The sequence below is a fragment of the Rhinolophus ferrumequinum genome, chromosome 25, assembly GCF_004115265.2.
Source record: "Rhinolophus ferrumequinum isolate MPI-CBG mRhiFer1 chromosome 25, mRhiFer1_v1.p, whole genome shotgun sequence".
NCBI classification, from domain to species: Eukaryota; Metazoa; Chordata; class Mammalia; order Chiroptera; family Rhinolophidae; genus Rhinolophus; species Rhinolophus ferrumequinum.
Genome location: NC_046308.1, coordinates 465,897 through 482,539, shown reverse-complemented (window position 1 = coordinate 482,539; position 16,643 = coordinate 465,897). Strand labels below are relative to the sequence as shown.

At 57.1% G+C, this 16,643-nt stretch overlaps 1 protein-coding gene across 4 annotated transcripts in view; it reads right to left on the bottom strand.

Moving 5' to 3' along the window:
* The window catches only part of GALNT9 (polypeptide N-acetylgalactosaminyltransferase 9), a 56,776-nt gene that overhangs the window by 31,293 nt on the left and 8,840 nt on the right, over nucleotides 1–16,643 (bottom strand). For all 4 annotated transcript variants that reach the window (XM_033098089.1, XM_033098087.1, XM_033098088.1 and 1 more), the window contains exon 2: nucleotides 5,286–5,466. In XM_033098089.1, the coding sequence (XP_032953980.1) occupies nucleotides 5,286–5,466 (181 nt within the window). The remainder of the gene's footprint in view (nucleotides 1–5,285; nucleotides 5,467–16,643) is intronic.

Below are 16,643 nucleotides of genomic sequence, written 5' to 3'. Positions count from 1 at the left end.
GGAGCGAGGGAGGGGACATGGCCATGGGGACAGACAGGCTTGGAGCCTCGGGGTCCCCACTGCCCGCTCCCAGCGCCTCAGGTGGTGGAGATCAACTCAGGCCAATCCCGTGCATGACGCCCTGGGTTCATTTGTAAGCGAAGGAAGACCAACAGGTGGTGTATTTGAAACATTTCAACATAATTGATTAGCGTTTCCACATTCAAACCTGCAGGGGTGTCACACTTCTTCCCACAGCGGAGCAGATCAGGGGTGTCCTGGACCCTGTTCACTCTCCAGCTGCTGCCCCTCTGTCCCCCACCCCCCACTGCTCTGCCAAAGCCTTCGTCCCCGACCTGTGGCAGGTCTCGCCCCGCCAGCCAGCCCTCCTCCTGTGGCTTCCTGACCCCCACGTCCTCCGGGAAAGGGCACAGCCTGTAGGACGTGCGAGCTGGGCCCTGTGCCCTCTGACCCCACCATCAGGCCTCCCCAGCTGGTCTGGAGGGCACTGAGCAGACAGAGGCCAGCCCTGCCCGTCTGACTGCCACCTCCGAGCCCACTGAAATGGGTCCCAATGCACTGACTGCACGTAACGTGCTGGCGGCATCTGAATGGGTGCGTTTTCCAAGGCTGGCTGCCTCCGTGTCTGGTGGACACACAGCAGCAGCTGCCTGCAGACAGTGGGTTAGCACACGTGCAGCCTGTTACGGTCACGGCTGGAGGCCGGCTGGGCTCGGCCACAGGGAGGCGCTGGCTCGGACTTCACGCCCCACCTGGGGCCGCACGAGCTTGGTCTCCTCAACCACAGAGGCATTTCTGAGAGAATGTCTAGTCCCACAGAGGACAGGCAGCTGTCACCAGGGTCTTGGGGCCGCGTCCGAGGTCCCGGGTGGGGTGTGTGGCAGGCGGAGTCCGGCTGGCCTCATGGGAAACAGGGCCACGGCAGCGGCACTAATGGAAATTTATGGGGACTCGCTTTGTGCCACTGGAGACATAAACACAGGACGACAGGGGATGAAGTCCCTTCCAGGGGAGCCGTGAGCTGCACCTCGTGACAAGGGGACACACATCCATCTCCTGCAGGAGAGACAGGTCTGGGGCTGAGTGCAGACCAGGAAGCCTCCTCGTGAGGCCGTGGCTGATGTTTCTGGGAACAGCTGTGGGAGGGCTCTTGGCAGCACGTCACCTGGGATGGCTTCTGCCTGTGGATGCCTTCCTGGAGGCAGCGTCTGCCACTGTGTGCGACACATTCCTGCCCTCCCAGGGACGCGAGGTCAGTGGAGAATCCTAAATGAGCAGGTGCCACAGCGAGGCTGGGTCCACCAGGGGGCCCAAGGCAGGATTCTGGGGGGCAGGGAGGCACAGCGCCTCCCACCCCCAGGAACTGTCTTTCTGAGACTGAGTCCCTCCTTTCCATCTGCCTCCCACTGGCCTCTGACCCCAAAGCAGAATGAGCCACCGGAACCGGGTTCCAGAGAAGAGAGCCAGTGGGAGTCACACCCTTGGGGACCATCCCTCCACTCGCCCGAGGACCCCCTGCCCTCCCCGCAGACACCTCCTTCCCCTCCCCCCCAGCACAGACTGAGGGCCCTGGGGAAGCCTCCTGGCGAGAGCCACCTGCGCAGGCCATAGGCCATGGCCCCAAGACCCTGGTGACTGTAGGTGCCCCACACAACAGGGCTCGTTTCCATGACGACACCGAGTTTTCCCACCTCGTCATCTCAGACGCCTGCCTCCATGTGCAGGCCTCACATGCAGGAAGCATCAGCACGACCCTCGCCAGGACCCGGCCCTGGGCTCACACTGCTGGGTCCCAGGCCCTCGCCTTCCCCGTCCACCACGTCTGCACTTGTTAGAGTTGGCAGCCAAGCTGTTGGCAGCTTAGACAACCAGTGTGCACGGAGACTGTGAGAGCCGTGACATGGGGGCAGCTCGGAGCTGGAATGCAGACGGGGCGTCGGGTAGGCCCACTCCCCTCTGCTTCTGTGTGATTTGCATTTACAGTCTTCCTTCCCTGATCCCAGGGGCTAGGCTTAATAATCAAGATCTGTGTTAAGTGCTTTGTGGCATAATTAAAGCCGCTGCTTAATTAGAAAAGCTGTCTACCTCCAGAAAACAGGAAATCAATATTGTATTAATGGGAGAAAGTTCTCACTGGCACTGTGGGTGGAATCGCTGCTGGGGCAGGAACACATGCACACACACGCACACGCACATGCATATACAGGCGCAGGCACGCACACACGTGCTCTGATGTCCCGTGTGGGTGTCTGAGGACTGCACCTGTCAGAGCGCCTCAGTAGGAGAGTTTCTGATTGGACGGACGGGTGCCGTGGGGATTAGGCCATTTAAGGAATCAAAACTTGAACGCTTCAGATGGGCATAGACTGAGCTTTGTGCATTTGTTCATTTTACCATCCATAAACATTTGCTGAGGGCCTACTAAGCGCCAGCCATGGCCACCGACGTGACAGCATGAAGCTGCTGCCATGTGCGGGATGGAGGACGCCACATGTCAACATCCTGCAACGCTGTGTCTTAGGTGGTCCTTCCCTGCGTTCCAGTCGCCGACAGCTGTGTAACCAGCCTCCCACGTAGTGGCGTAACATGGCAGCCGCCGCTGGCTTTCCTGTCGTGGCTCCTGGAAGGCCAGGGCTGGTGGCTCTGGGTCAGGGACTGTCCTGTGGGCTCTGTGGGCTCTTGGATGGGGCTGGCAGCCACCGTGTCTCTCTCTGAGCTCTCAGCGCCTGTCCACGTGGATGCCCCGAGGAAAGGCGGTTGGTCCCCCTCACAGCAGGTGGCACAGCTACTGGGAGGGGGAGGATGCTGCGTCCTGGAGCCCGCAGGAGGGAGAGATGGCGCAGGAGTGGCCCACGGTGGGGCAGGGACCCCACAGCACCCCTGTTGCCCCAGCGCCCAGCCTCCCCCAGAGAGATGCTCTCCCCACCCCCAGTCCTCCAGACTGCTCAGGCCCCAGCTCCACAGCCAGGCACTGGGGAGCTCAGTCCAGAGACTGGCCTTTCCTGCCTTGGTTTCCCCATCTGTAAAGTGGGGACAATATTGGCCCTCAAAGCCTTGCTCCGGGGTTAAGGGAGTAATACCTGGCTGTGGGCAGCACTCTGTGACACGTGTGTCTTAAGCCGCAGGGAGAGGCTGGGGCCTGCATGTGGCATGGGTCCCACCAGGTCCTTTTCTGTCCCAGGACGACTGGTGCCCAAGTCCTAAGCCATGCTCTCATGAGCCCTGTCACTGCACAGGAACCATCCCCGCGATGCAGCCCGCGGAGCGCAAGGGGGGTGCTGGCTGAGCAGCCCCAAGCTCCTCAGGCCCAGGACAGAGCCTGGCGGGGACAGCGAGGGACTTGGGAAGGCCTCCGCCCATTGCTAGGTTGTCTATCACATTGTGCATGTGTGTGTGTGCACATGTGTGTGCATATGTGTGCACGTGTGTGCGTGTGTGTGTGTGTGTGTGTGTGTGCTGAGGGTTGTTCTGTGCACATCACGGGCATCAGAACCTCCTCGTTTCTTTTCTGGAAAGAAATGGGATAGAAACACACATGTAAATAGAAAATCCATATTCTCTAATTCAGGGAGGCAGAGAGGGGTACCCCTTGTCATAAGAGTTGCTGTAAATCAGGTCTCTACCAATTAAGGTGCACTGCAAATGTCAGCTCTTCCAAAGTTCGCTCTGATGTCTTCTTCTGTGATGCGAGAAGACAACTGAGGTTGATCACTCCTGTCAGTTTGCATTTTGGCAGACTGAGGTTCCTCAGAGGGGAAGCCAGGGGCCTCCTGCAGCTCACAGACCAGGGCCAGGCCAGCCCAACGCTGGAGGAAGGTGCCCTGGTGGCATGAGGGCACCCTGGATGAACCAGGGGAGCCCTGTGACTTCAGGAAGCACAAGTTCAATGAAAATTTGCTTCAGCAAAAACTTTTACAAATACACATGTGTGTATGTGCTAATTAACCGCAGAGCCGAGAGCACTTTTCACTTATAATCCACGAGCACCAGCTTCAGGAGCAGCTGGACCTAGGAGCTCATCCTGTGGCACTGGAGCCGGTTCCTGCCCACCTCCCAGGGCTGCCGTACCTGCCGGGACTTTCCTTGGGTTCCACGGTGGGTTCTGGAACTCCAAGCTGTCCCATCCTGACAATAAGATGGTGCAGCTCCCCAGGTTCCCATCCTTGCAGTTTTACTTTGGGGGAAAATGTAAATTCCCCCCCCCCCCAATGGACTCAGGTAATTCCAAGATTCAGTCTGATTGGGCTGGCCATGTGACAGCTCTGAGCCAATCGCTGTGGCTGGTGGACCCCAAGCTGGGACTGGCTTACCCCTGGGTCACATGACCTGCCCTGCAGCTGGGATGGACAGTTTCCTTGGCTTCCCAGGGAGACAAGGAGCTACGGCCCCAAGTGGGAAAACTAGATTTCAGGGAGGCAAACAACAGGCAGCCCCAGCTGTACAGGGAGCGTGGCTGTACCTGACGACGGTCCCCAGGGCATTCATGGGACAGGTGGAGCAAGCCCCCCCCCCCCCACTGAAACAGGAGCAGGTCCCTGCACCCACTCACTCACCACCTCTCACCGACTCAGAGCAGCAACCTTGGTCACGTGGCTGCCCAGCCCAGCCCCGAGCCCCAGCTCGAGCCAGGAAGCGCTGCCGGAGGTGCTTTCCCGGCCAGGGTTCCCACAGACAGGCCCCCAGAAGCAGCCCAGCTGAGCCTCATTAGAGCCATGATGTCCACTTAATACAGTGTTTTGTTCAAGTCTTGTTCCCACCAAGGTGCCTCGTGAGCTTTCAAAAAGGATGCAGTGATCGGGAGTGACGACTCAGTCCTGAGTGACCGCAAAGCAAGGCACTGATTGATCTGAGTTTCTCACTGATCAACTGCTGTGGCTTTGGGGGCAGGGGGACGGGGGTTTGCCCGCCCTGACAGATTGGCAAATGCCCCTTTCAAGTCTCCACCCGCCCCTGTAGGAACTGGGCCAGAAGCAAGGAGGGCAAATGTGCTTGGCAGAGCCTGATGCTTCAAGCTTCTGTCATTTGTGTCACTTGTGTCACCTGTGTTCGTGGCAGCTCCCTGAGCATCAGCCATGGGGCAGCCCGCCTTCCCAGACCCACAAATGTGTGTGTCAACAGGGACCGAGCCCCCTCCGCGCCGTGAGGACGCCGGTGCCTGGCTGAGGGCAGAGGAACCCGGGAGGGCTCCCCACACCCGGAGTGGCCAGGCCACCCCTCTGTGAAGGTCTGTGTCACGGCTGGCTGGGGCGCTGCCGCTGGTCCCTGTGGGAGGGGCCACTACTCACTTTTTGGGCCTGTAGTCGGGGATGGTTCTGTCCAGCGAGATGCGGTCACTCAGCTGAGCGTTGTAACCGTACTCCTCATACTTGCCCTCCGTCTCCTGGCTGTCGTCCTGCAGAGTGGCTGCCATGCCACCCTGGCCCAGGCCTCCCGGCCCCTCCACCAGACCCATGGGCTTGGCGAGGCCTGGCGGGGAGGAGGAAAGAGGGTGGTCAGGCAGGTCCCAGGATGCAGCCGTCCTTCCCGCGCTCCTCCCAGCCTCGCCGCACAGCCTCTCTCAGGCCCACTCAGGAAATTCCTTGCACCCAACGGGGTTCCAGCTGCAGGATGTGGCGGGACAGGCAGAACCACGGAGCCCGTAAGAAGATCCGTGCTTGCAGGGGTGGGGAGACAGGCGGAGCACAGAGGGCTTTTAGGCCAGAGGAACGACCCTGTGTGACACCTAATGACAGACACGTCATTACACATCCTGTAAGCCGAAAACTGCTCTAAAAAAAAGGTCTCTTAATTTTTAAAAATATAAACGAAATAAAAATTAACAAAAAACGCAAAGCAGCTGGCCCCCTGCTCACAGCCCTCGATATTGTCGGTCTTTTTCACTCCAACCAATTGCACCTGTGCACAAAGGCACGTGGCTTTCGGGTAAGAGGAGGGCACCGCTGGCGTCCCCAACAACTTGCGTGGGTCTCAGGAGCGGCTCGCGGAACGAGACAGCTCGTCCTGTGTGGCTCTGTCTACAAGGCTCAGCAACAAACAAAGCCAACCTGGGGCTTGGGGCAGCAGGTAACCTCCAGGGCAGGTGTCACTGGCTGGAAAGGAGCCCTCAGACTTCCAGGGCGACCAGGATGAGTGTGCATGTGGGCACCTGAGAGTGCCAGGCTCGGGGTGTTCTGGAATGTTCTAGGCGGTCATTTGTGTCAGGAGAGGAACACAGCTCAGCGATGCTGTTCTCAGATGGAACCAGGGACCAGAGCAGTGCCCACCAGGCTAGGAGGCCCTCCTGGCTGTCGGGGATGGATGACTCTTAGTCCCTTTCCTGCACATTTGCATAGGAATTCGATGTCAGTTGGAGACAATTTCCCTGGGCTTCAGTCCACTGTCACCACCGCCTACACTCCGGCACCCACGCCCCCCTCCCTGGTTTTTCTTAGCTCTGTTATTATTTTTAGTTGTTCTGGTGGTTACCTTTGTGACCTTAAGAGTCATACTTGCAGCTCTATTTCTGGAAGTATCGACTTTAGCGGGTGTCTAACGACCTCCTCCTACCAGGTGAGAGGAGAAATAAGCAAATTCCCTCCCCCCACAGTTACCATTGGGCAGGGCGGGAGCGTGGGGATAAGGGTTCATTTGCACACATTGTTTCCGTTACAAGCAAATACCTAGACTTGTCTGAATGAGCTCAGAGCTCGCCCCACAGGGTCTCATTAACCATGCTGTGCTGGGTCCTTAAACCCACGTTAGGAAGGGACATCTCATGTGACTTCCCACAATGAAAGTCACAATAAAAACATAAAATGTTGAATTGCAAAAATAACAAAAGAAACACATCAGCATGCCTCCCCCTGCGCCTCCCGCCTAGCTCACACATTTCTCTACGTGACCGAGACCCAACTTTCCACAAGCCTTGGCTCAATGTCGGTCCTAACACCAGACACAAGGCCACACTGGTCACGTGGTCATTACGTGACACACTGTGCAGCCAGCGTCGCCGGACCTCAGGGACCACAGTGGGATTCTCTCACCTGTTAAAGCCCTGCCGCTTAGTGAAGAATTTTCAAATGTCGAGGCCACATCGCTTGCTTTTCCTGACACTGTATTCCCAAATTAGGCATATTTGGGTTTTTTCCTAAGGTTTGGTTCTTGGCTTTCTGTGTAGCTTTCCAGGGTGGACACACGGGTACATGCATGCACTTTTAGCCCCAGGAATCCCACGACACCGTTGCAGGCAGGTCCCACAACAGATCCATTTTGCAGATGAGGAAACTGAAGCACGGGGAGGTCAGCTGCTATGCTCGAAATCACACGGTTTGCAAGCGCCAGGACCAGCGCGTGCTTGCCGGCAGTGTGGCACTGTGGGACCAGCTATACCACCTTCCGCGGCCTCCATGAGCTCAGGGATTCCTCATCCCAGGTCACGTGGAGCAGGGCCCAGATTCCTCTCGAGAACAATGTCGCAGCAGGGCAGGCACTGGAGTGGAGCTGGGTGCAAACTCTAAGGAGGCGCCCGCTCTCGGGGTCCTCGGGTCCGTGCCTCCCCGAGCCCACCCACATCCTCACTCCTCACGTGTCGTTTCCCCGGTCGCCATCCTGGATTTCTTCTGACGTGGACCCTGGGTTGGCTCCATGTTCTGTGAATCCCACATCGTCCTAAGTCCCCGACTTCCTTTTCCGTTGGCTGAAGCATATTGTCAGGGACATTTCAGAAGAGCCGTGCGCAAAGTAAACTTTCTGAGTCCTAAGACATCTGGAAATGGCTTTCCTGTTGGACTTTTATACCTGACTGGCAGTTGTGCTGGCCAGAAGCCCTGGAGGCCGTGCCCTGGAGCCCTTCTGGCTCCACGGTCGCAGCAGCCGTAGGAGGCTATGGGATTCAGGATCTGTGTGGCCTGCAAGGGTCTCTGGTCGTCCCCATGAAGGTCCTTTGAATGGGACAGACCTGTAACAGCTTTGCCGATTAAAAGCCCCCAGATGTGACTTCGCTTTTCAGGAAAGGCACACACACCACTCTCCTGCCAGGTTCTGGAACGCTCACCTTTCCCGCTTTTCTCATATCTGCTGTGTTGCTTCCCACCTTGTACCACAAGGAATTCCCGCTAAAGGGTCAGGGCTGCTGCATCCCCCAGGAAACCAGGACAAACGGAGGCAGGAGGACCCGGTGAAGGTTAACGAGGTCCCTGCCACCCTGCAGGGCCTGAGCAGATGGAACCTGTGCGTGGACTTTGTCCCGTCGCCCACACACCTGGCTGCGCGAGCAGACCTGTGAGTGAGGGGACGGGGTGCCAGCATCCTCGTTCCTGCCCTGCCTCTGCCCTTGGGGGCCGTGTGCCTGGGCCCCTGAAAGGGCAGCTGGCTCTGTAGACTGTGTGTGCTTACCCGGACATGCAGGTACCACTTTATTTGGGAACAGGGTCTCTGTGGATGTGACTAGTTACCAAGAAGGCATCCTGAATTGGGGTGGATCCTAACCCAGTGACTGGGGTCCATATCAGGAGAGGGAATTTCAGACACAGACTCAGAGGAGAAGCCGTGTAACCATTAAGCAGGGATTGGAGCAGTGCGGCCACAAGCCGGGGACCCCTGGAGCCACCAGAAATGCAAGGAGCAGGAAGGACCCTCCGCTGGAGGGAGTGTGGCCTTGTGACTCCTTGATCTCAGACTTCTGGCTGCAGACGCAGAGAGAATGAATGTCTGTTGTTTCGGCCATCGTTTTGGGGGGCTTTGTTAGGGTGCCCCGGGAATCAAACATGCAGGCCCAGTGTGCACACTGCCCGCTCAGACGTGACCTGCAGCCAGCGATTCTGAGAAAGGGACATGCTGGGCCAGGCTGGCGGACGCGGAGGCTGTCCTCCTCGGAGAGGACGTGGTCACCACCCAAACGCCGTCTTCCTGTTTGAAGTCTCGCAATTGCTCCTCCTTCTGTTCCTGAATAAGATGTGAGTTTGAGAACAATGGGGAATCTGCTCGCATCAGCTCAGCCTGTGGAACGTCTGTCGACAACTTGTCCGACAAACACAAGGCAGGAAGCATTCTGCCCGTTACCCTGCGACGCGTGCGGTCACGGCCAGCCAAGACAGCTGACGTTTTCTACTGCTGACCAGGGACCGCCTGGCCTGCGCTGCACACCTGAGCACGGACACCGCATTCACTGCCATGGGCGCCCCAGCCGCCCCCTTGCACAGAGGCGACCCTGAGGGTCACAGGGGGCACGGCCCGGCCTCTTGACCACATCCTCCGATCATCAAAACATCTCGAAGAAGACGACAGAGGGGCCAGTGAGGGTCACCGGCTTTGCATTTTGACCGGCAAGGGGCACCGAGGAAGCATTTACCTACTCTTAGCACCACCGTCTCCTGGAAGGAAGCGACTACTCTCCAACAAGGGGGACACGGCACACTCGCCAGGGAACCACCTCTGGATACACCTGGCTTCACGCAGGACAGGCTACGTTATGCAGCTCATGCTGCGCAGGCAGGTATAGGGGTGCCGTTCACGGCCACCCCATTGCCAGCCCTGGCCCGCAGATGGGATTAGAGGCAGGGGTGGTGGGGCTGACCTCCACAGCCAGCTCAGCACGAGGACTGGCAGGTGACGGGAGAAGGAGTCTGGTATGTCACGGCCTCCAGACCGAACACAGCCCTGGTTTGGGAGCATCTGGAGAACCCTTATTCACACCAGGGAGGGGCCTCACATCTCAGGAAAACGAGCTGCCAGCTGGTGCTCAGCCTTCCTCAGCCCGCAGGACTGCAATGGCCGCTGCCGGCTCTGGGTCACTGCCCCCACCCGCTCTGCATCACCTGGACGTGGCACTGCCCTTGGAGACGACCACCAAGCACTGTGCCCAGTCCTACGGCTGATGGTCGCGTTTTGCTTTCTGCTCCCATTTAAAATTGTTCAAAGTGTCTCCTATTTATTGTATATGACCCAACAATGATTATAATTAATACTTATCTTTTAAACCACCATGAAATAGTCTACTAAACAGATACATAAACATTCGCTGAACATTTCCTATTTGCTTTTTATGGATCTTGGTGCCAAATTACTTTACAGAAGATTTAGATTAACTTTACGCGCTGCCAGCAATGTATGCCTCTACTTCTTTAATTAGAAAGTGCATTTGTTCTGATTGAAAAGGTCATAAATGCTTATTGTAGGAGATTCTGAAAACACGCGCGCACAGACACACAAACACACAACACACGTACACATACGTGTATGCACACGCACTCCCACAGGATCCCACTCCACAGAGAGAATCCATACGGGTATTTTAGTGCTCCATGTGATTTGTATACAATTTCATATAAGGTTTCAACCAAGCTCAGTAAATTCCTACGCAGTGTATACAAGCCTGCATTCTGTTCTTATTCCACATCCCCCGCACTTTCCTATGTCACTAAAATTTCTGCACAAACATAACTTTTCACAGTTGCAAACATAAAATCTCACCTGGGCTATGCCACTTATTCCCTTATCCACCCATCAAAAATGTCTGGGCACCTGGGGTGCCTCCCAAGTGCAGGGGCTGGGCACCCAGGGGACGAGGCACAGTGTGGCCCCCCCCAGGCGCTCACATTCCAGCAGGAGACAGTCCCACCAACAGGTGAACACAGGTCACCGGCTGGGGTCAGCGACATGCATGGGGATCGTGGGAATGACCATCAGGCCCCCGATTCCACACATTCGGGGTGGGGGGAGGGACACGGCTTCCTGGAGCTTCCAGAGGACCTCGCTTTCGGCCTGCAGGAAATGGGGGCCCACTGGAGCGGCGGGCACAGTAACCATCGGGGGAGGGGTTTTGGGGGGGCCTGAGAATGGACCCCATGGGGCTGTGCTGATCTGATGGTCTGGAGGTGGCACCCACCTGGGAGAGGAGGAGGGCTTCCTGGGGCCCGAGGACATTGATGATTGGAGCCTCCCTTCCCGACCCAGGTGGTGCCCCACTCAGGTGTGCACCACCCTGGCCCAGGCGGACAGGAGCTGGGCCGGCCAAGGCACAGCAAGGCCTGGACTTACTGGCCCTACCATAGAGGACTGGCAGGCATGTGGGTGGCTCCCCAGGGGTCCAGGTTGCTGGGGGTCCGGGTGGAGGAGGCACAGGCGGGTCCCAAGCTGTGTGGGGGGAGCAGATTGTCAAGATCAGGGTGGACAGCAAAGCTTGGAGGGCACAGGAATGTCTCCAGGCCCCCCTCCAAACCGAAACACCCACCATGCTCATGGGGGGGGCCCTGCTTCTTCCAGAACATTCTCTGCTTCCATGCTCTTGCTCAGAGCCCAAGGTGACACCTGCAGTGAAATGCGTCTGGTTTCAGAGGCAGCCATGTGACTTTGGAGAGCAAAGCAGCTCCCATTAAAGAAGCATGCGGAAGCGGGGTCCCTCCAGTCCCAAATTCATCATCATCGTCCTAATTGGATGAGATTGGACACTTATGTGAAAGGGCGGCTGCTGCCCAGAGCAAGTCTGCGATCATCTGACGTTCCTCTCGCCTGACCTGAGGGAGCGCACTTCCTTAATTACAAGAGATAATTGGGAAGACATCGCTGCAAGGAGACAGCCGTGCAGAACGGGTGTGAGACACTGTTCATGCAGGAGACGGACTCGGGGTCTGGGCAAGAACTGTGAGGAGTGGTTTGGGCCCTGATTCCCAGACACTTTCTCTTGAACCCTGAGGAGAATGACAGCAAAAGGTCACGATAAACCGAGACTGTCACTGGCCCCACAGGAGGTGAAGTGGGGGCCACAATGGGGAGTGATGGGGATTGCAGCTCATGAGCGGCCCCTGCAGGAGTGGCTCCAGGTTCACATCCATAATAGCAGCAACTCAGACGCTGGGAAAAAGCCTGACGGTAACAGACTGGTGGGTGCACGAGTTAGGCAGGGTGGGTGAGGCAGGCTGAGTGTGGCTCCCAGACATGTCAGGTTCTAGCCCCTGAAGCTGTGGGCACGTTGCCTTAAACAGTAAAAGGGACTTTGCAGACGAGATAACGGACCCTGAGATGGGGAGAGCATGCTGGGTAATCCAGCAGGGCCCCAGTGCCTTCAATCAGAGGGTCGGGGAGAGTTGATGCGGACACAAGAGCAGGCCGTGTCACATGGAGGCAGAGATGGGAGTGACGAGGCCACAAGTGAAGAAGGAACAGCCAGGCCCCCAGAGCTGTTGGTTGGTTGTTTTTGCCTTTTAGCTGCAGTCCTTCCCCGTGTCTCCTGCCTGGAACCAGGACTCGGTGCCCAGGACTGGGGCACACAGCCTGTGACCAGGAGGTGGAATGTCACCCGCAGGAAGGGCTGGGCTCCCGAGGACAGCGACCATGTTCTGTGAGAAAAACCAACCACAGTGCATTCAGGCCACTTTGTCGGGGTTTGGTCAGAGACTCTGACTCCTCACCCAGGGAAGGAAGGGGGTGGGTGTGAGGAATGAGAGGGAAAGCAGGCTGCCCAGCAAGACCCCCAAAAGGACATGTGGCAGTCCTGGGCCGGAGCCCTCCAGGGAGGCCGACGTAGCCACCAGCTGCCCGGGAGCCCTTCAGACTGCCTCTGTCCCTGAAAGAGTCTCTGACACTTGGCAAAGCCACCCGTTGGAACACAGGACACCTGGGACATGTGGGCGGCTGAGGTTTCTCAACTTGGAAGGAAGTGCGGCTTTCAAGCTCCCAGCTTCTCTTTGAGTCACTGATTTCCATCTGTCACCATGACTTAAGCCAATTTTCTGAGAGAAGAAGCAGCCCGAATGGAGAGGCTGCCGGTCACAAGAGGACCCGAGAGGAAGAGGCGGAGTGAAGGAGTCTTTGGGAAGGGGATTGTGTCACCACCTGCAAAGTCGGGCGGGTCCTGAGATACGGCCTGGCCACGCTTCAGTGTCGGGACACCTCTGGGGATACACAGCCTCTGACAGCCCAGAGGACGGCCCTCAGTGGCAGCCGGGGTCCCCACGTGGGCCAGCCAGGCTAGTGGGACCAACTACCACCCTGAAAACCATGAAGAATGTTAGTTTTGAAACAATAGTAATGACATCCCTTTCTATAAAGCAATAAATATCTGACAAGATGGCAAGAAATTACTAGACCAAAATGAAGACAAATGGGAATCTGGAAGATGAGCGAGTCCATGATTTGCTTTTTTCCCAGGGGTGTGTGTGGGAGGGGAGTTTCTAAATGCTGCAAAGTTGATATTTAAAAGAGGGTGCAAAAGGGAAGACGTTGGAGGGCCAACTGGACCACGGGGACCCCTGTGGGGCACGCGGCTCCGAGCCTTGGTCAGCGGTGGCAGAGCCCCCAGGAGCCTGGAGCAGCAGACCTTGCTCCTGACCCTGCCCCCAGGCCTCCAAGGTTGCCACAAATCCATGTTCCCTGACAATGACCGGCAGACGGTCACACATACCAGAGATGGCCGAGACCACAGACAGACAGACTTCAGACGGGGCGCTGCCGTGGTCGGTGGGCCCTCACGCTGCCCTCGGATCAAGGAGGCCATCAGACTCCCCCTCCCAACATCACCCAGCAAAGAAGGACTCCCAGTTCACAGCAGGAAAATCACTTGTCACCTGCTGTCCCTTCATGGGCCTGTGACCTTGGCAGTCATCTGCAGTGTGTGAGTGGGGGGAGGGGTGGAAACAGCGGCGGGCAGAACTCCCACCAGCTCCCAGCTCCTCTCTCTCTTCACCCTATAAAAATTTAGGCCAATTTAACGTGCCTGGCTATTAATTTTGATGATTACAAAGTGGAGATAAAATGAGAGCGTCGGCTTTCTCGGCCTTTATAGATAATCCCTCTCCCAGCTTCGGCTTCACCCACTCTCCAAATACAACAGCTAATTTCATTACAGACAGGTCTTTTAAGATTCCCTGGGGACCCAAACTAATAACATATTGTCAATAGCGGAAAGACTGACTACCCTTCTGAAACTATGAAGTCATGAATATTTTGCAGGACATGGCAATACCTGTAAAATATATTCTCACTGAGACTAATATAGTGTTTGATAAATCTTCACACATAATAGTTGTGTCCAACTAATATGAATATTTATGGGGCCAAAGCATGGAAATAAGGGATGGCTGGAAATAGCTGGCAGAATGGACTCCTTGGCCTTTCCTTTCACTTTGTAAAGCGTGTGAAGGGCGTAGAATGTCACATGGCCTGCTCCTCGCAGTATTAAGTGTCAACCTGCCCCAGATCGCAGCCCAGTTATTGCTCGGGAGTAGATATGGGGACATTGGAGTGTCCTGTCACTTCACCGGCCACCTGGCTCTGAGGGAACCAGCCCAAGAAGGTCAGAGCGTTCGAGCCCCGAGCGCCCTGTGCCCACCCCAGCCTCTGGTTCCTTTGAGCTCAGCTGTCTGCTCAAACCCTGAGTGCTAATTTCCTGGGAAATGCTTGTTCTGAGGGTCACAGACAGGAGGGGACCTAGGACCCCACACTCTGGGGACAGGAGTGGGGATGCAGGCTCAGCTGGAGGAAGTGGGGAGTCTGGGTGGCCCAGAGAGTGAGCTGGCTCTGTCCCGCCCGGGGCAGGTGCCGCCTGCCTCGCTCACGTGGCACCCAGAACCTAGTTCACAGCAGGCACTCAGCAAGTGCTTGTGAAGGAAGGAATGCATGAACGAATGAATGAATGAATGAATGAATGGATGGACAACTGCGGGCTCCCAAAGTGAAGGAGACAGAACTGGAGCTGTGGGTGCCATGCCCAGACCTCCGTCCAGGAGACAGTGACCTTCCAGGCAAGGAAGATGGACAAGCCCAAGAGTATGTGCTGACCTTGAAAATGCCGAGGGCCCCCCACTCCCACCCCCGTGTGGATGCCCTAACTCAGTCAGCTTGGCCACATAACAAATACCACCGACCCCTGGGGGTGGGGCTTAAACAGCAGATATTTACTTCCCACGGTTCTGAGGCTGCAAGTTCTCACTGTGTCCTCACCTGGTCTGTCCTTGGTGTGTGCACACGGAGAGTGTCACCCCTCTCTTCCTATTCGGACCAGGGCACTGATTCCACTGAGGACCTCATCTAAACCTAATCACCTCCCAGAGACCCCACCTCCTCGTACACCCCACTGGGGCTGGGTTCCAACACAGGAATTTTACGGGGCGGGGGCGGACACGACATTCAGTCCCTGTACAATTCTGTGAAAAAAGTGTGCATAGGAAGAAACCATGTCCTTGCCCCCCTCCCAACTTCCGCACAGGCCTGGGGTCAGCTCCGGGCTTCGTCCAGCGGAGCTGGGCTGGGAGGTCCGGGGGTGTGGTCTGCAGACGTGAGAATGGCTTTTCAACGTCAGCTCGGCCTCCTTGCCCGGAGAGCAGACACCACACCAGGCCACTCCAGGCCCTCCCACGTCTCCCCTCCTGCATCCTGACAGCAAAACCAGGAGACACACTCTACGATCCACCTGCCCCAGGCTGTGGGGGAGGGGTGGCTCCAGTCCGGGACCTGGGTGGCGGCCCGGCCCCCCTCAGCCCTGCGCCCATGCTCCAGCACACAGAATACTAACAAGCGTTTTCCACAATCTGCTCAAAACAGTGTGAAAACAGTCCCTCATGTAGCCCAGGCACGCGTGTTATTTTTTTCCTTTGAAATAAAATCAAGGCTCACAGGGTTTCACATGGGGCTGCACACAGACCTGTTGTGACTGAACTATCCTGTTAAAAATAAAAATAATCCTTTTTTTGCTGAAAGAGGCAGGTGCTATGCCGTCAGCCTGGCAGCGGGGAGGCCTCTGGCACAGGGAGCCTGGAGCCCATGTGCGGGTCTCGTCCCCCGCCTGCCATGGCACGACCTCGCGGGGCCCCGGTCTCCTCGTGGGGGCAGCAGGATAGAGAGATGGTCTCCTCACAGGCTGCAGTGAGGACGGCACACGTTCACAGGCCCCAGGTGCACAGACACTCACCTCACCTACTGTTACCATCAGGTGGGCACGAAACAGCCTCAGAGAGAGTTCCAACCAACAGCGTGAGCTCTACCTGGGGCGGCGAGCACCCTCTGTCCTGGGTCTCACTCAGAAGCCAGAAGGTTGGGACTACGATGGGGAGGGGGGCAGCCCTCACCCCGAGAACGAGCACATTCTCCAAGGTGTAATGTGTCCGTGGCGGGGCGGGGGAGAAGGAGATGAGCCTGAGAGGGTGCCGTGTCCATGGTGAGAGCCCCGCAGGGGGCCCGGGGGGCCAGGGAGTCCCCCACCCAGGCCCACCTCAGCCGGGAAGCCTGCCTGATCTTTCCTCAATTCCTCCTCTACCTCCAGGAAAGGCGTGTGGATGGAACTGCCCTGGGCGGGGAGGTGACAGGGCAGAGCTCCCTCTCTGGGGGCTCTCAGCACCCTCTCCCGCACCCCCCGCACCCCCCCCCCGCACCCCCTATCCCCACCTGACAGACCCGGGTTCTCAACACAACCCACCCAATGTCCCCACTTCACGACACACACATTTTGTAATAACCTCTATTCTGAAGTGAAACATAGAAGATGTAAAACCAAGCATACTTTCTTTTTAAAAATCCATTTAGTGCTATAGCTGTACTTCAAAAAAAGGAAGGAGGGAGGAGGGGGGAGGGAGAAGGGAGAGAACGAAGGGGGTTTGCGTTCTCCCTCAGCCCATGGCCTCGTTCCCTGCCTCGCTGAGAAAATGGGAGGCTCACAAGATATCCAGCTCCCA